This window comes from Phodopus roborovskii, unplaced genomic scaffold (assembly GCF_943737965.1).
Source record: "Phodopus roborovskii unplaced genomic scaffold, PHOROB, whole genome shotgun sequence".
In the NCBI taxonomy this organism is placed as follows: Eukaryota; Metazoa; Chordata; class Mammalia; order Rodentia; family Cricetidae; genus Phodopus; species Phodopus roborovskii.
The window spans coordinates 4,152,988-4,167,060 of record NW_026126567.1 but is presented as its reverse complement, the minus strand read 5'-3'; the positions used below and the strand labels follow the sequence as shown (position 1 = coordinate 4,167,060).

At 44.5% G+C, this 14,073-nt stretch overlaps 1 protein-coding gene across 1 annotated transcript in view; it reads left to right on the top strand.

Annotated features, from left to right (window-relative positions):
- The window catches only part of Khdrbs3 (KH RNA binding domain containing, signal transduction associated 3), a 138,252-nt gene that overhangs the window by 59,294 nt on the left and 64,885 nt on the right, over nt 1-14,073 (top strand). Inside the window, exons 3-4 of the mRNA XM_051202510.1 lie at nt 8,714-8,830; nt 12,840-12,986. Coding sequence (XP_051058467.1) covers nt 8,714-8,830; nt 12,840-12,986 — 264 coding nt within the window. The remainder of the gene's footprint in view (nt 1-8,713; nt 8,831-12,839; nt 12,987-14,073) is intronic.

Below are 14,073 nucleotides of genomic sequence, written 5' to 3'. Positions count from 1 at the left end.
AAATTGATACTTTGTTTTATATGAATTCTTGTTTAGAGTAATACATGAGTATAGTATCTGAAAGTTTCAAATATTCCTTCTTGTATGAGTGTTGATGAGATAGGAAAACATGTCATTTCTGTAAACAACAGATTTGAGGGCAGTGCATTTGCTTACAGTGTCTTGGCAGGCCAGATGTCTTCCATCCGCATCACCTAGGCAGCACCTTCAGACACCTTTGTGTGAGTGTGAATGTGTGTATGAGCTATGGATGCCTCTAAGCTAGCATCAGTTAACTGTGAGCTGGAGGACGGTGGAGGACTGTCCCTTGAGAGTAGCTGTAGGGACAGTACAGTTCCTTGTAAAGTTGCTGCTGGCTGTAGGCCTTGAGCTTCTGCAGCAAGAGAGAACTGTTGGGTGTGGAATTCTAGTTAATGAAGAACCTTAAACTTACTGAATTCTTTTCTGCTGGTGACTGGTTCTATGTCTGACACTGAGGGTCTTTTCTGAGCTGGGTTTGTTATGGGAAAACTATAGTGACTCGGGTCTCAAACTCAGCCCCCACCCCGCCCACCCTCAACCCGTCATCTGTTTCCTCTGTGTGGGTGCTGTCAGCTGTCACCCACACTGTTGTAAGAACCTCTTATCCATCGCAGATTCTTGCCTTTGATTTTAAATCCTTAACTAATCCCCTGTATTTATAACCAGACTGTATGATCTCTGACTTTGTGGACTAACATTGTCTAGGTATCTTGCACACACTTTCCACTGGCAAACTCAGCTTATCTGATCAAACAGTGGTGAGAAATATGCAAGTAAGGAGTCTCTGAAGTGTGTGTCACCTGTACATCGCTGTCCACATCTTTGTCCCCTACCACGTAATCTGGAGAGGTTACTTGTAATCTCCATTTTTTTTTTTTAAATAAGATTTGGTAATGTCTGAGTACACTGGGTTCTCTACTGTTTACCAATCCCATGTTAAAGCAATCTTCAACGGAGTAGCGCTGCACTTTACCACCAATAATAGTAATATTTTCTAGAAAAATTAAGACATTAAAATAACAGCATTTGTTGGCAGCTTAAATATGTTACAGAAATCTCGGTAGCAAAGAAAATTGACATAAACTGTGTGCTGTTTGATTTGAGAGGCAAACAAGCTTTAATTTCATAAGTATTTACTGAGAAGCCATTATGCAGGAAAGATAGGAAATCGAAGTGGGTTCTACAAAGTCTGAGAATTTGTAATGTTAACAGTGGAAAGCATTCATTTCATTAAATAATAGGCTGAAGGGTGAATTAATGGAGGAGAGGTAGTGGGGCAATTGGAAGGAGTGATGGAGGTTATTTGGAGAGTTCCAGCTGCACTGGGCATGTGATAAAAAGTTTCCTCAGTTGAAATCATCTCTGCATCCAGTTTGTTCTGAGTCCCACACCCATTGTTACCGTTGATTTTTTTCAAACAGTGATAGTACAGCAGTAGCATTTTAAAGACGTGAATGTGCAATTTTATAAACCTTCATGCATGCCCAGGTGGGACAGATGGTGGCCATCCCTGGGACATACACCGATGAACCTGTTTCCGTCTGCTCCCTAGTCTGTCCGTTTCTCAGCTCTTAATCAATTTTCCATGTGTACTTTATACTGTGCTCAAACATTAAAAACTACCTGAGCCCTCTTGTTCTTTCACTGAATTCAGCCTCATCTCTAGAGACTATGTTAACATTGTCTGATACTGCACCTCAGTTTTATATTGTCCTGTGATATATATTCATGGATTTTAAATGCACATTAAATTTCTATTAGATCCTTGGTCTGAAGACACTCTTGGTCTGAAGACACTCTTGGTCTGTTAGCACTGCTATTCCAGAAACCAGGTTCCTGCCCTCTGTCCTTACGGTGTATTCTATGCTTGGTTCTATTTAAGGTCCCAGTAGTCACTGATAGAACGTGAGTATTAGTTTATATTCATGAGGTGTTACTTGCTTCTTGTCAACAGGTTTTTTTTTCTAGTCTGTCATTGGGGTACAAAGATGCACGAGACAGGGCCTTCAACCTCAGCGTCACTGCCGCCTTGTTACCATTGAGCAAGCAAAGCAAGGGGGCAGGTAGGCCTTGCCCGTCCTAAAGCACCACATTGTTTGCCGCAGTTGAGTATGCTTGGTGGATGGTGGCTGCCCCATCAGTGTAGCATCCTGTGCTGTGTGTGTCACATGACTCCAAAACCCAACACACACACGCTTTGTCTGTCCTGACTTCCTTCCGGTGCTAATAGCCCAGGCAGGACTGAATCAGAGATTAGGCTAGAAGAACCAAACGCACCATCAAGCACACTGTCGCAAGTGAAGTCCAGGACACACAGCTGAAGGACAATCAGTATAGCCGCCGAGGACTGAGGTTCCCAGCAGCCCGCCAGCACTGGCTTAGAGCAAAGGGAAGGGACCAGGCATCCCAGAAGTGAACCTGCTCACCCCACGGGCCTGGCTGGTGCACCCAGCTTTACCACCCTGTCTTCTGCCTCGCAGATTCAGTGTGGTTTGTCTCTTCTGAAACCCATGTGGGAAATGGACTGACTCTCGGGGGTATTGGAAGCAGGGCCTTATTAAAATAAAAAAAGAGATCTTTATCAGGGAGTGAATTCTTGCTCTCCAGACACACAGGAGAGCTGGTTCTTTGTACAGCTGGGCTGCCTCCTCAGCACACTCCTGGTATTCTTGTGGCCCAGATACCCCCTTCCCTCCTCGTGTAAGTTTCTGAACTGTGAGAAAATAAACACAATGGCTATCGTCCAACACTGATAAGTTTGTAAGAGTTTGAATGTTACAGATGTGATACAGATTGTAGTCAGATGAAACACCCTTGCCCTCCCCCTCCCCTTCTCCCTTTCCCCCTCCCCCTCTCTCCCTTCCCTTCTCCCCTTCCCCCTCCCCCTCTCTCCCTTCCCTTCTCCCCTTCCCCCTCCCCCTCTCCCCCTCCTCCTCTCTCCCTCCCCTTCCCTCTCGCTCTCCCAGTTCCAATTTACTCAGTGAATTCAGGCTAGGTGAAAGCTGATTCCCATTTATGCTGTACTGTTTCTCAACAGTTATATGTAATATCTTGGTAGAGGTTTCAGGTCTGTAATAGAACATAGCGGTCATATTGTATGTAAGTGTTGGATCAGATGGTTTAGCTCCATTTAAAATGTTGTATTGGTGCTACAGAGATGGCTCAGTGGATAGGAATGTTTGATACTCTTCCTGAGCCCTGAGTTCAGGTCCCAGCAGCCATGTCCAGTGGCTCATAAGCACCTCTTCCAAACCTCTAATGGAACAAAGGGAGGGCATCAGATCTAGCAGGTGTGAGTACAGCGAGTGCTGAGAGGTAGGAATGGCACCAGAAACTGCCACGTGGCCGAGAGCTCACGAGTTGGTTCCGGTTGGTGGTCCTTGGTGAACGGTCATTGTTTATGACAATGTTTATGACATTGCATGTGCTCAGCTGTGTGGCTCCTGGTGACCTAAGCTCATAGTGCCGGTTCCTGTTGCTAACTTTAGACGTTATTCGGTGATGTGTAATGATGTTGCAGAAGGGCAGGGGGCCTTGTTGAGCGGGAAGCCAGGACAAGTGTCCCGAGGATGTGCACACCATGAACAGGGTCAGAAGAGAACGTGTGTGGATGGTCTGCCCGAGGCAGATGACCTATGCCCATGCCTGTCATACTGTGTGCATTAAAGTCTTTTTAATGGGGGGGGGGGTTGGGCACTTGGTCTGCTTATGTAACTCCATGCCAGAAGAGGACATCAGATCCTACTGTAGATGACCTTTGGAAGAGCAGCCAATGCTCTTAACCCCTGAGCCAGAGAGAGAGAGAGAGAGAGAGAGAGAGAGAGAGAGAGAGAGAGAGAGAGAGAGAGAATGCACAATTGTGACGTTCAGAAGAAAACTTTGCAGCTCTGTATCTCTGTTCATTCCTTCCTTCTGTGTGGATCTAGAGGATTTAATTACAGGTGGGAAAAAAATGTGGCTTTCTCAACATAAATGACAACAGGCAGACACTAAGGTTTCCTCCTCCCTCTTCCATGATCTTGCTTCCATCCTTGGCCAGATGTGTTCAGGCTTGAGTTTTCTGGTAGGGTTTGATATGTCCTTCTGTTGGTGACTTCTGGTTATGTTTGGTAAGTTGTGGGTGGTAATGCTTTACTTGTATAATACCTTAGCTGTCAGTCTGTGCTGTGGTTTGTTTTGCTGTGGACAGAAGGTAGATGTCTGCTGCCACAAGCAGGATGCAGAGTTATTTTCTCCGCATTAGCATTCACAATGGAGCCACTCAAGGCAAGGCACAGGAAGCCACTGTTTGATACAACATGGAGCGCTTAGAGCGAACAGCAAGGTCAGCATGGGAAGCGCGTTTATGGTGGTTAGATTTTTGTTTTGTGCCATCGGGGTCAGATCCTTTCACATGTTAGGCAAGCACTGTCCCCTCCCTCTGAGCGTCCCACTGACAAGACCTTGTTGTTTTGAAGTTCTGTTTTTACTTCTTGTTCAGAGTGCTTTTTATGTTCTAGAGCTTTACTGATAGAGATGTGGCTTTCCCAACACAGACAAAAGGTAGGTAGGAGCTCAGGCCCTGGTCCTGAGACCATTGCTTTATGGCTTCTCCCCCCCCCCCCCCCCCCCCCGCACTTGTTCACCTTAGTTTGTTTCTGGCAGGGAATGGAGGGTGAGGAAAGGGACTGGGGATGGAGATTTCAGAGTTTAATAAAGTTTTTTTTTCCAGTACCAAGAGTTCAAAGTAATATCTTCAAATAGCTTGGTTTGTATAGCAGGGGTGAATGGCTTCAGAATGTCTAGAAAAGTGGGCAGGGGCGGGTAAACAGTGAAGGAGCATGGGAAGACAGGCTGCACATGGTGTTGGATTCATACAGCATTCATTACTTTCAGGTATTTGCCATTGTTAAAATGTTAAATTCATACTAATGTGGAAAATTTTAGGCAGTGACCAAACACAGTGGGGAAATGATTTCTGGACTTCTGGGCAGAGGAGATGGGCAAAGGGCTTGGCTGGATGAGGAGATGGGCAAAGGGCTTGGCTGGATGAGGAGATGGGCAAAGGGCTTGGCTGGATGAGGAGATGGGCAAAGGGCTTGGCTGGATGTATCTGTCCTCTGCTTTTCCCTTCTCTGTCTCAGAGTCACTCACTCTGTCCTGACCCCCTACTGATTCCTGTCTGAGAAACCCTTTGCCTGTGCATAGCTCACGTGTAACTGTTCCGGAGGCCATCCCCGTTTGCTCTGTCTCTTAGTAGACGTCATCATCTGTGTACATGCCTCACTTGTCATTGGCAACAGTACCCTGGACTGCTTTTGTTTCTCACTGGACCTTAGACAATTTTTTTGCTCTTCCTGGAGATGAATGATGGTTCTGGGTGTACTTAGGGAGTGACTGCTTTCTACTTGCCCCCAGGTAATTCATCAGAGAATTGTGTATTAACTCTCCTCCCCATTTCCTTCCAGGGGCTCTGGGAACAGAGTAATCCTTTGAGAAAAGATCAATCTTTATAACTCAGTGACTGAATTATACCCTCATGCTATTGCATATGCTTTAGGATCGTGGCTTCCTGTGTGTTCCAGGGATGCTAGGGAGTCAGAGTTTCCTAGGATAGCTAATTTGCAGCAAGTACAGCTACTTTTTCCTTTGTCAGTGAGGAAGTAACTTTCTCCCCAGCCCTCTCTGGCCACACTGTGTGGGCTGTGGTGAGACATGGTGGCTACAGCTTTGATGAGAGAGACAGTGCTAAATTCGGCAGCATGCTAAACATTAGGACACAGGTTCTAAGAAGAGTGGTTCCAGTGTGTTCTAACCAGAGACCTGCTGTGGTCAGCTTTCTCTGTTGGTGGAAGAAGGAAGTAGAAGAGGTAGAAAGACCTCCAGTGGTTTTGAGTGAGAGGACGCAGCCCACAGATGAGTAGTTGAGTGGTTACAGCAGGGTTGAAGAAAGATGCACAGACTTCAGCATATCCCAGCCTAAGCTTGCCAGCATTCAGTTAATTAGCTCCTCAAACAGTATGCTCTCTGCACAGACATTGTAAATAGAGCAGTGCACACAGAGGGCCTGGCCAGCACCTGCAGGGAAACTCAGCCTGCAGGCTTGAGCCACAGGGTGCAGGATGGTGGTTCCCTTGCTGGGGTTGGGGCACTGAAGAGGAATGCTTTAGAAACTCTGTTCTCAGTGCTGACTTAGAGTCGTGAAACATTCATGCAGTGGGATAGTCAACTGTTCGGTGAGTACCCAAACACAGGAAGCTTTTAAGCAGAAGCTCTACATGTTCTTGAGGCTGGGTTGTGATTGTCCCCAGGGAACAGTTTCAGGTCACAGGTGTAGAAGGGCAGCTGGTCTTTGTCAGTGAGGATCATGATTATTGCAGCTCACTTTGCTGTGTGTGTGTGTGTGTGTGTGTGTGTGTGTGTGTGTAATTGGCATCTGAAGACAAATCATTGCTTCTAGAAACGATAGCGGTTTCATTTTTTAGTACAGATGAACAAATGAAATTATTCAATATCTGCTGACTTAATGGAGAAATGAATGCTGAAGTGCATTAGTTCTTACTGTCTTGCAGACGTAGTTGCCATACTAAAAACTGAGCCCTGAACTCAGTAAAGATAGACTGTTTATAAAAGTCATTGCAGGGACCCAGAAAGGGACTGTTTCAGCAGGGATGAATGGATGGTGAAGCTGTGGACATAGACAATGCAATTCTATTTGGCTGCCAAGGAAAATGTAACCATGAAATTTGCAGGTGAATGGGCTGAAGTAAAGCATACTCTACTGAGTAAGATAACCCAGACCCAGAAAGACAAATGCTACATGTTTCTCTTATGGGGATCTGGCTCTCACACCTCATCAAGGAGGGTTTTTTGTTTTTGTTTTATTTTGTTTTGTTTTCCCCCCCTCTTCAGTACATGGGTGCCACTTTAGAGTTGGACAACTGGTCAAAATGGAGAGAATAAATGACTGGATAGCCCAGCTTCAGTTGGCATGTCTGCAGTGCAAGGTCTCCTCTTAATGCTCAGGGAACATGGAGGAAGGAAGATGGGGTGGAGAGACTGACTGTAAGTGGACCAGGACACTGTCTGTGAGACAGTGTTCTACAGACATGGAATATAACAGAATGGTGTTGTAATTAAAAGTGACAGTGCCAATTAACATGCCATCATGGATAGGGGAATCTCGTAAGGTTCCACTCCTAGACAAGAACTCCAGTCAGTGGCTACTGGGAGAGGAAGAACCAGTCTAAATACATGTACATATGAGCAGCATTCAATGGACTCAAGAGATTTCGTGTGAGTGTGTGTGTGTGTGTGTGTGTGTGTGTGTGTGTCTCCACGCGTGCGCGCGTGCACATACATGCACATGTGGATGGATGGACCGATCAATAAGTAGAGTTCATGGATTTGAAATGGGTGAGTGTGACATTGCATAAAAATTAAAAAAATTTAAAAAGAGAAAAACATTGTTATTAACATTTGATAAAGGAATGAAAGAATCAACATTATACAAGAAATGTAGTTGCACATTCTAAAAAGTCAAATCAGGAAGGATAATAGAAACTTGGAGATCCAGCTCAGGGAATCTACTGTCCAAACAGTAGAAACATCTAGGAAGATGATGCAGAGTGGGTAGCAAGGACAGACACAATGGGTCAGGATGCTGAAGCTGCTACTATGCAATTGTTTTTGATTGTTTAAACTGTATACGATTTTTATATTTAAAAACATACGTATGTTTCAAAAGCAAGGAATAATTTCATATGAAGATGAAACTCTTTGAATTTTGATTGTAGACCAATAAAATTACAAATCAGGTATGAAAATGCCATTTTGAGTTTTGAAGTGTTCTGTTTCAAGAAAGTTACTTGAACTGCCATAGTTAGATCAACTGCTGAGCATCGTTCCTCCCTAAGCCAGCAACAGCTGTCCTGAGTGTGGACTCACAATTCCTACCAAAGAGAAATAAATGGTGAGCTGCTTGAGTTTCTGGTTTACAGACAGAAGTGTTTGCAATTTGCCTCAACTATAGAAAGCTATAGAACTTAATCACATTTCTCTTTAGAATTCCTTTGTTCGAGGTGTTTCTTTCTTGCACGTGTGTTATATGTTAAGTGTTGTTAGAATGATCTGTTCTCGTAATGACCCCGGGAGAGGGGCTCCTCCTCTCCTGTTGCCCCTTGCACAGAGAATGGAATGTGTCTCCAGTGTGAGCCATGGCAGTCTGACTCAGAGGCTGTGTGCTCAGTTAACTCCTCCTCCCCTGCTTGTTAACTAAGAAACCATACACACCCAGTTACACGAACACCCTGCGCTCTCTCATCTGCTGATTCTGGGAAAGACTTATTTTGTTGTGACTCCCTTGTCAGTCACTGACTGGGAACTCACCGGGGTCACTCCATTCACCAGGTAACGACTCCAGTGCTGACAAAGCATGAGAACCCAGGGCCCTTCTGTCACCTGCATGCTCATACTAGCCCTGTTGATGGTGGCTAGGAAATTTATAATTACCACTGTCACTGAAATGGCTAGTACAGAAGATACCTTTTAAAATTGTATATCATCTGTGGAGAACACCACAGTAAGCTTTGTGTAGCAGGAAGATAAATGCTGGTTAGTGATAAGAGTGTTTGGAACTGTTTCCCAATGTTCGAGGCTGGTAAACTACTTTTAGGTCTGAATGTTACAAATATGGCCGGTTTGTTTTTCCTAGTTCAACTTTGTGGGGAAGCTTTTGGGTCCTCGTGGCAATTCCCTGAAGCGCTTACAAGAAGAAACATTGACAAAAATGTCCATCCTTGGAAAAGGCTCCATGAGAGACAAGGCAAAGGTAACATTGATCATACACAGTGAGGACTTTCGGGTCATGTCCTATTATGTCTGTTTATCACCTGTTGTGTTAATGCCTAGTGTCTAAGTGCTAAGTAGAAACTCCAATGGGATTATAGGAAAATGTTGTATAGGGTGGATATATTTTGATGCTCTATAGAAAATTGAATTCTCTGGCCAGTTTCAAAACACACAGCATCTTACCGCTTATAACCATTTAAGACTCATGCTCAAAAGTTCAAACAGTAGAGGCTTACACTTTTTATTCTGAATGCAGCATGTCACCTTTTGTAATGAAGAGAAAGAAAAGTTACCTGTAGTTGTCCCACGTTTGTATTTTAAGTTAGCTCCTAGGGACTTTTTTACTGTATAGGTCTTTCACCTACTTCCACATGCTACATGAGGATGCGTGGCCAACAGTGAACCACGAATGGCTGTAGTCTCTTACAGTTTCCCTGTACACTGGTGTGGCTGTGCTAGCTTGTGGAACCCTTCACAGTGTGCCCAGGAGAATGTGGCTTACTAATGCATTTCTCACAGTGCCTTCTTCCTGACGTTAAGTGATGCATGGTTGGACTTGAATTACAGTATGTGTACAATGACTTCTTTTCCTGACCTTTATTTGATAAGCACATTTAATGACCTTTAATAGATCTCCTTAAAAATGTTTAATAATTGCTGCATATTCTAAAAAAATTTTGTCCTACATACAGGTATTTGTGTTATTGTTTGAGAAGTTAAAAATTAATGAGTTACTTTATTGATTCGGTTAACTTCTGAGAGGAATTTTCACATAAGAGGGCTTCTTACATTGCTTTCTGTTCTCACCTCTCTTACTGTTAGAGGTTTACATTGTGAGAACCAAATCCACGTTCCAGAATCACCCATCCTGAAACATTAAACAATGAGTATTAGATGTTAACTTGCTCCTGTAAAGTACGTGTTGCCTCTTAACAAGCCAAGTCCATCTGAATGGAGTTTCCTTGATATAAGAAGTCTGCCTTTACTCCATGTTATACTTAGGAAATCTGATAGGTGATAGCATTTTCTTCGTTGTACATGTAGTAAAACCAAGACTTGGGAACTTGGGTCGTGACCTGGATGACCCAGAAGAATCAGCTCTGTTATTAGGACAGCACAGTGAAGCCTGTGTCTCTGTCCTCAGCACTAATGGAAGTGGAAACTGGTGTATAGCAGACTCACACACAGTTTCAGATACAGCTTCCAGGACCCCAAAAACTTGAGGATAGAAAGTCAGTGCTTTCGGTGTTAGTGGGAAACTAACCCAGCGGGCACTTAGCCTCACACCTCACCAGGCGTGGAGGGGAGTGAGGGTGGCAGCTCTCACCCAATTACATATACTATGCACTCACAGCCATAATTTGTGCCTGGCTGTCCATGCAGTAAATGGAATCCTGAATGCCACCAGCTTGCTATCAAAGTTTAGTGATCCTTTTAAATTATTCCATCTAATAAGGCTGTGGTTGTTCTCTGTTGCTGGCATATTTGGCACCTAAGAATGACAGCAATCAGCATTCCTCAAGAAAAAGGAATCTGTGCTGTGAAATAATGAATAACCCCATCCCTGTCACTGGAGCAGCACTGAGCTGTCTGCAGAAGGGACCAAGACATCTGCCACAGTAGTTCCTCATGAATGCCTGTCACTTGAGTTGCTGTTCAGGTACCCTGTCTGCAAGCTTAGACCGCTGCCCCAGAGCACTTACCACCCACTTGGTGATTCTCTTCAGTTCTCTGTCTGACCATGTGAATCCATCACCAAACACGAATGCTGTCCAGCCACAGAGTAACTAGAGGAAGAGAATATATTGTACATCTTCCACTCCACCAGCCATTATCAATGAGATGGAATGGAATGGAACCAGAAGTCTGTGTCTCTTGATGTCAGGAGCCCTAGTCTGCGTGGTGGCCCTTAGCAAAACAGTGTAGAGTCAGGTCTGCTAACTCTGTGTCTTTAGAGATCCTTCTCATTATACCATCCCTCTAGAAAAATGTTCCAGATCCCAGGAAGACAAGGGGTGTGCCTATTATTATATTCCTATAGAACCCTATTCTTCTAGAATCGAGGAGCAAGCAGAAGTGTGAGCATGGGCCAGGAAGTAGTTAGGGGGAGAAATCACCATGACAACTATGGTCTCCTGTCAAGGCGCTGCCTCAGTGGCTCAGGCAATGAAGATGCTAACTAGACAGACATCCTGGGTGTGAAAGACTCGGGTTTGTTTTGGCACTTTGGGTATTTAGAATTATTTGAATCTCTGCCCAAATGCTGCCAATACAGTTCTGAGGTCTTATTGGTATCCAGACATCAACCCAAATCTCATGAAGAGACTGAAGTGTGTATTTTTGTGTTGGATCTAATACCCTTTGGCTACATGCAGCACTAAAACCTCCATGGACAATTGTGTCTCTTCTGTGTTAGCTTGCTATCACAGTAGCAAATATTTGAAATGACCAGCTTATGAAAGAGGAAAGGCTTATGTGGGCCCACATTTTTTGGGTACCATCCCATTGGGTTGACCCCATTGTTTGGGGATCTGTAGTGATACAGCACTTGATGTCTGGAGTGTAGATCAGCAAAAGCACTCACTCATGGTCAGGAAGCATGAGAGAGGCTAGCTCAGGTACTTCCCATCTCTTCCTAGGGACACCTCCAGTGATGGGAAGATCTTGCTTGCCTCCAAGCCACTTGTTCTAGTTACCTTTCTGGGGACATGGACTTGTGAGGAACTCTCAAGAGCCAAGCTCCCTCTTCATTCCACCCTAACAGCTTCCTCCTCCTCCTCATGCCTGCTTCCTCCACCATGTGGTCTGTCAGTTAAACCTCCAAAAACATTTCACCAAAAGCAACCGCGGGTGATAGTTTAAGTAGCAAGTCTCCCTTTAGGTGTGCACCATCAGGGTTCCCATTCGCTGGCCCATAGCCAACTCTTTCCTGCTGGAACACTTGGATAGTGGTTGCAGTTGATCCTTCTGGTAGTTTAACTTTATCCTGCATAAATTCTGTTAATCATGTTTGTTTCTAAAGAGATAGCCCTTACTTTCATCACTTGAAAAAAATCACATTACGTTCTAAGTGTTCACTGCTATAGCAAATTTAACAAGAACTCATTATGTGCGTGCATTTGCCACACTGATGAAGCCAGTGGCTGCCTTGCTGTAACGGCAGTGGTGCTGTGAACTTTGGGCCATCATTGGTGTCACAGGTGTGTCCTGCTGTAGACCGCATACTGGACACCATTCTGAGGGAGGAGTCTGACTTCAACAGGCCCCTGAAATAGCATTGTCCTACTGTTACCCATGTTAAAAACCCTTCCTGATAGATAAAGGCACCTACCCAAAGGCATGCAGTTGGGTCTGCAGCCTTCCTAACAGCACACTTCCCTTCATCATGACACCATGGAACAGGGTTCTGGAACTCACTCTGGATTGCACAGTGACTACTCACAAGACATCCTTCATGATTCTGGGATAGAAATGAAAAGCATAAACCAGCACTTCACACATTGTCAGGCAAGATGGGCACCCAGGGTCTGTCCTCTGGCAGTCACCTGCCAATGAGGGAAAACCAGAAAGGAAGGAAGGAAGGAAGGAAGGAAGGAAGGAAGGAAGGAAGGAAGAAATGAACTTGAAACATCTTGGATGTTTTGAATTGTGGTGAAGCTGGTGTCAGCATCCCAGAAACAGCAAGCGTCAATGGTACAGGAGTGAGCTGGGCACTTAGCCAAGGAGAACACGGGTTTGTGCATAGCTAGGGTAGACAATGGGACAGGCAGGAGCGGACAGGAGTCAGCAGGTGGCCAAGGGAAGCTGATTCCTTAGGGCCGCATCAGGCAGGGTTCCTGAGAACCTGGGAACAATGGGATCAGATCTGTAGTTGAAAACTATCCTGGGGTGTCTCCCAGGACAAACATATACGATACGGGTTTGGGTAATTTTTGCTTTGTATTTCCTGTTACAAAATGTCACATTTTCGACATGATTTTCTTCTTTAGGAGGAAGAGCTGAGGAAAAGTGGAGAAGCAAAATACTTCCACCTCAATGATGACCTGCATGTGCTCATTGAAGTGTTTGCACCGCCAGCGGAAGCTTATGCCCGGATGGGGCATGCCTTGGAAGAGATCAAGAAGTTCCTCATCCCTGTCAGTACTTTTCCCTGGGATTGAGTTGTGTCTTTACCCAAAACCTCGATGATCTAATTCCTAGTTGTTCCCTGTGTACCTCCCCGTGTTAAGAGCTTCCTGTTTGTCCTGTTTTGTAGACATCCACATTAAGGAAGTGGAATTTTAGACAGATTAAATACCACCAGCAAGTTTAGAAGACTAAAATATTGGAAAAGCAGAATCACTAATTCAGATTTGGGGACTTAATATGTTTTTATGTGATCCTGAAAATGCCACACAATTTCCATGCTGTCCCTTAGTCATTAATGCTCCATATGCCTGGCCCATGATTGGTGTGAGACATGCAGACTTAAATAAAAGCACTCCCTGACTCCTTGACCGATGCGAGGTCAGCCTGGTCTGCAGAGCAAGTTCTAGGACAGGCTCCAAAGCAATGCAGAGAAACTTGTCTTGAGAAAACAAAAACAAAACAAAACAAACAAAAAACCAAACCAAAATAACAGCAACCACAAAAACACAGCAAAACTAAGGACCTCATAAGATCCTTTGCATTTAAGTCCCTTTGCATTGATTTTTGTGTTTGGCGTGAGGCTAGAATCTGCATTTGACTTCTTCTGTTGTCCCTGTTGAATTTGTTGAATTGCTAGCATCAGTCTATGTTTGGGACTCTGAGCTGTGCCCCATTGACTACAGTGAGCCTGTCTCAGGCCAGCTGCATCCCTTTTCTTCATCCTTGCCGGGAACTCTGAAGTCTGGGGGTGAAAAGGCCCAGCATCATGTTGCTCTCCTCCTCCTCCTTTGTCTTCTCATTCTCAGTAAGGTTAGTCCAGGGCAGGGGTGACAGGCGCCTTGGTCTCTTTTCCTTTCGTGGAGTTGTCTGGGCTCATTTCCACTTCCATGTTTGCTGTGGTATCAGCTTCTGACTTCTGGAATGTTCAGCAAGAATTCAGCTAGATGCTTTGTTGAATCTGTAGATGAGTTTGGAGTTAATTTTTAACTTTGTGTGAATATTAAGTATTTCTCATTCTCAAAAACAATGTCCTTTAGTAATTCAAAAGTATTTTATGTTTTTAAGGGTCCAGCTGACACTTATTTCCAAATATTT